Here is a 4,642-nt window from a genome sequence, read left to right on the forward strand (position 1 = left end):
AGAATGAATGAGCAAAACTCCCGCGGCGAGTAGAAAGGCTTACAGTTAATGAAGAGCACTTCTAGATCTGAACAGCACATCTTCTTTAACACAGTTACATCTGTACACCACCTCTCATTGATGTAAATGCATGTCCCGCCGCTGCGTGACTTCCCCGTTGATTCTGCGTCGCGGTCCGCTCTGAACAGCTGAAAGCCCGGGAGACTCAACGCGCTGTCCGGGATGGCGTCATTCAGCCAGGTTTCCGTGAAACACAGAGCAGCAGAGTGTGAAAAATCCTTATTTGTCCGGGAGAGCAGAAGAAGTTCGTCCGTTTTGTTGGGTAGAGAGTGGAGATTCGCCATATGGATGCTCGGCAACGGCGTTCTGAATCCGCGCTTCCTGAGCTTCACGAGCGTGCCGGCTCTCTTCCCTCGTCTGCGCATCCTGAAGTGCTTGATCAGCGCAGCAGCTCCGCCGACTACAACGTTCAGCAAAACGTCCGAATAAACGAAATCCGGTAGAAGATTGTGTGGCATGTTCTGCCGAATGTTCAGCAGCTCATCCCTGGTAAAACTGATCGTGTTTGAGAAACAAAAAACAGGAAAAACTAACAAAAACAATACAAACACTGGAGAGCCAAACACTGAGGCTGCCGTCTGCAGCGCCATCGCTGTAAGAATCTTCATCATTCTTACATGGCATTGCTGCAATCGCGGCGCAATCTCATTGCATTATTTACACAATTGTAACTGAAGTGTAAATGCATTCAGGCCACATCTGAGTTGCAATAAATACCAATTCAGATGCAGCTTCTGAAAAAAAAAAAAAAAAAATTAAAAGCATGGCCAATAGGTCAAGGGGGCTATAGCTTTTAGTTTATTTGGAGCCTGAGGGCCCTGAGTACACTAATTACAGTGAGATGCCTGCCATTCAGCTTCTGTTGGCAATTTTGTTCATACAGCCTGAGGCTTTTGAGGCCCCTGGAAGTCTGAATACTGGATACGTTTTGTTATTATTGGCCTTTTTACTTTCACTTTTTGTGCAAATATTCCATGTAGTCTATCATCAAATTTACATGCATAACAAATACAGAGGACTTAGATGCTGCAAAAAAGTTTTAAATGGAGTTTGCCCAAAAGCATTTCATGTCAACTACTCATTTACCTTGTCTGGTTAGAAATCATGTTTTTATAACAATATGACTTACGTGGCTTCTTGGTGGTGATGCTGATGGGTGCGCTGGAGGGCCCGGTGCCCGCGCTGTTGTGTGCTCTGACTGACATCAGATAAAGCGTGCTTCCCTTCAGACCCGTGATTTTGACTGAGCTTTCCGTGACCCTTACTCTCTCTGCATCGCTTTCAGGTGACCCATCCTCCAACCACTGCACCTGTAATAGTGAAGGTGAAATTTAAAGAGACAATAATTAATTTCACCTTTTACAATACAAAAATAAATAAATACGTTCTCCATCTAGCTGCTTGCAAAAAAAGTAAAAAAAATAAAAATAAAAAATACTAATAAAAAATACTTTGAAACTGATACTTTCACAACTGGTGCGGCCGAGTGTATAAAAGGGCACCTGTGAAATACATCACCCACTTCTTGTCTGAAGGAGATGTACGCAGGAATGCCTGAAGCATGGCAAAGGGACGCAGCGTCTCGTTCCCCATTCTCAGGGAACCATGGTTACATGTGTAACCTGAGACGTTCCCTTTCAAAAGGGAACTCGCACTGCATCCCCTAGAGGACGCTATGGGGAATGGTATACCCATGCCGCCATGCTGAAGGGATGAATGCCTTATTGGCTGAGCTAAGTCCAAGACTCAAAGGACTCACCCCTGCACCAGCAACGCAATCATAGACCGGAGCTTCTCTAGAACGGAGAGAAGAGCTAACAAAATTGAGAGAAGAGCTAACAACGCCCCATGCTCAGGATATCTTGTAAGGAGGCTCACAAGGAGCCTACTACTCACCATTACTCTTTGAGCGGAGCTCTGGGGAGTGGAGGCCTCAACCAGAGGAGGCCTAACAATGCTCGCAGTATCCAAGGAGGCTCAAAGAGAGCCTAGTCAACTTGGCAAACCTGCTCTGTTTAAGAGCAAACTGGGGTCTAACACAGATAGAAAGGTCACAAAGCACTCGGCACATGCCCTTACCATTAGCATGGATTTCAGAAAAGGTGCGAAGCAGTCAGCTTGTGCTCTAACCATAAATATGGATTTTAGAGAAGGCACAAAATGCATTTCAGCATGACAAGACTCTAAAACTAGAGGAGGCCTAAGGCCTATCTTGTAAGGAGGCTCACAGAGAGCCTACAACTCACAGATGCTATCCTAGCGGAGCTCTGGTGAAAGGAGGACTCAATGAAGATAACTCTCTGTAGAGAGAGGAGGCCTGACGACACTGATGGTCGCAGATGGTCCAGCTCTAGGAGCAGAGGCCTCAGCATGATGACTCTCTAAAATGAGAGGAGGCCTAACTACGCCCCACGCTCAGGACATATTGTAAGGAGGCTCACAGAGAGCCTACAACCTGCAAAATTATGTCCTAGCGGAGCTCTGGTGAGTGGAGGCCTCAATAAAGATAGCTCTCTGTATAGTGAGAGAAGGCCTGACGACACTAGTAGTAGCCAAGGAGGCTCACAAAGAGCCTAACAACTCAGCCAACAATAACCTAGCTCTTGGAGCAAAAACCTCAGCATAACGACTCTCTAAATCGAGAGGAGACTTAACGATACCCCAAGCTTAGAATACAATGCAAGGAGGCTCACAGAAAGTATACAGCTTGCAAACACTATCCTAACGGGGCTCTGGGGAGCAGAGACCTCAATAAAGATAACTCCGTAAAAAGAGGCAGCCTGACAATGCTCACAATGGCCAAGGAGGCTCACAAAGAGCCTAGCAACTTAAACACAAACCGAGTTCTGGAAACGAAACCATCAGCATGACGACTCTCTAAATCAAGAGGAGACTAACGAGATCCCATGCTCAGGATATCATGCAAGGAGGCTCACAGAGAGCCTACTACTCACAATGCTATCCTAGCAGAGCTCCGGGGACCGGAGGCCTCAGTAAGATAACTCTCCCCAGCGAGAGGTGGCCTAGCAATGCTTAGCCATGGAGGCTCACAGAGAGTCTAACAACGTAGGCCACTACCTAGCCAAGCTCTAGAAACGAAGCCCTCAACATGACAACTCTCTAAATAGAGAGGAGACCTAACTACACCCTATGCTCAGGACATCTTGCAAGGAGGCTCACAGAGAACCTACAAACCAGCAATGCTGTCCTAGCAGAGCTCTGGGGAGCGGAGGCCTCAATAAAGATAACCCTGTCGTGAGAGGAGGCCTGACAACACTCGCAGTAGCCAGGGAGGCTCACAAAGGGCCTAACAACTTAGCAAACTTTCTGGCCGAGCTCTAGGATCGGAAGTCTCAACATGATGACTCTCTAAGATGAGAGGAGACCTAACTACATCCCATACTCGGGACATCCTGCAAGGAGGCTCACAGAGAGCCTACAACTCACACTTGCTAGCCTATAGCTGGGCTCATAGGTAACCCTACCTAAAAGCAGTGGCCAAGGAGGCTCAGAAAGCCTAACAACTCTGCACCACAGCGTGATGGAGCTCTGAGGATGGAGGCCTCAGCATAACAACTCTCTAAGATGAGAGGAGGCCTAACTACATCCTATACTCAGAATGGCTTACCAAGGAGGCTTACAGAAAGCCTAACGACTTGATAATGCTATCAGAGTGGAGCTCCTTACTGAACCTGCCATTCAGCAGAACATAAAAACCCAAATGGCCAGGTTGGAGCCTTCAATGAGGACAGCCTCAGCTACTGAGAAACAGAAAATAAGCATTGACACATTCACACCAAATATGGAATCCCTTACAATCTCTCTGCCTCAGCATGGAGATCAAAGGAAAAACAGAAGGCTCACGGGGACAGGCAGTATGTACAGACAGAAATTGTTTTCCAAAAAGTCTGTCTCATGCAGCCAAAACAGATCTAATCTGTCATTGGTGCAAGCTATAATTTTAATAATAATAACTACAGCACTTTTCTGTCTCTAATTCAAATAACAATAACCACCGCAGGGCGCAGGCACTCAACTCTCATCCCTCAAGAGAGAGTCAAGCCCGGGTGGTACACTGAACGAGATGAAGCATGATGCGGCACAATTTCTAAAAGGCTAAAATAAATGTTTACGATTAAAAACAAAGAGAATGATATAGTAGCATATAAAATTTTGGGGTGGCACCCGGGGTGGCCAATGAGATGTCAGGGGTGTCCAGCAGATGCCAGGGGTGTCCACCACTGGATAGCATTCCACCCAAAAGAGTATCCCACATCCCTTGAGAATAAGGACGGCGCGAATGGAGCTTTTATTGAGAAATCCTTTCAGTGTGCTCCAAATTCACTGTCTGCTGAAGACAAGAAAAGGATGACGTATTTCACAAATGCCCTTTTATACTCTCGACCGCACCAGTTTTGACGTCATAGGCCGACTGCTGATGTCATGTTCATTGTCGTGTTTAGACTTATTCTTCAGACACCGGTCATGCCGGAGGAATTCCCCATAGCGCCTTCTAGGGGACGCAGCGGGAGTTCCCTTTTGAAAGGGAACCACAAGTACCTGTAGTATGTTTAAATTCCTG

The 4,642-nt window shown here is 46.6% G+C and overlaps 1 protein-coding gene across 1 annotated transcript in view; it reads right to left on the reverse strand.

The window, feature by feature from the left end:
* The window catches only part of LOC107680691 (contactin-4-like), a 103,452-nt gene that overhangs the window by 4,520 nt on the left and 94,290 nt on the right, over positions 1-4,642 (reverse strand). Inside the window, exon 19 of the mRNA XM_016476700.1 lies at positions 1,190-1,370. Within this exon, the coding sequence (XP_016332186.1) occupies positions 1,190-1,370 (181 nt within the window). The remainder of the gene's footprint in view (positions 1-1,189; positions 1,371-4,642) is intronic.

This window comes from Sinocyclocheilus anshuiensis, unplaced genomic scaffold, assembly GCF_001515605.1.
Source record: "Sinocyclocheilus anshuiensis isolate Anshui unplaced genomic scaffold, SAMN03320099.WGS_v1.1 scaffold396, whole genome shotgun sequence".
NCBI lineage: Eukaryota > Metazoa > Chordata > Actinopteri > Cypriniformes > Cyprinidae > Sinocyclocheilus > Sinocyclocheilus anshuiensis.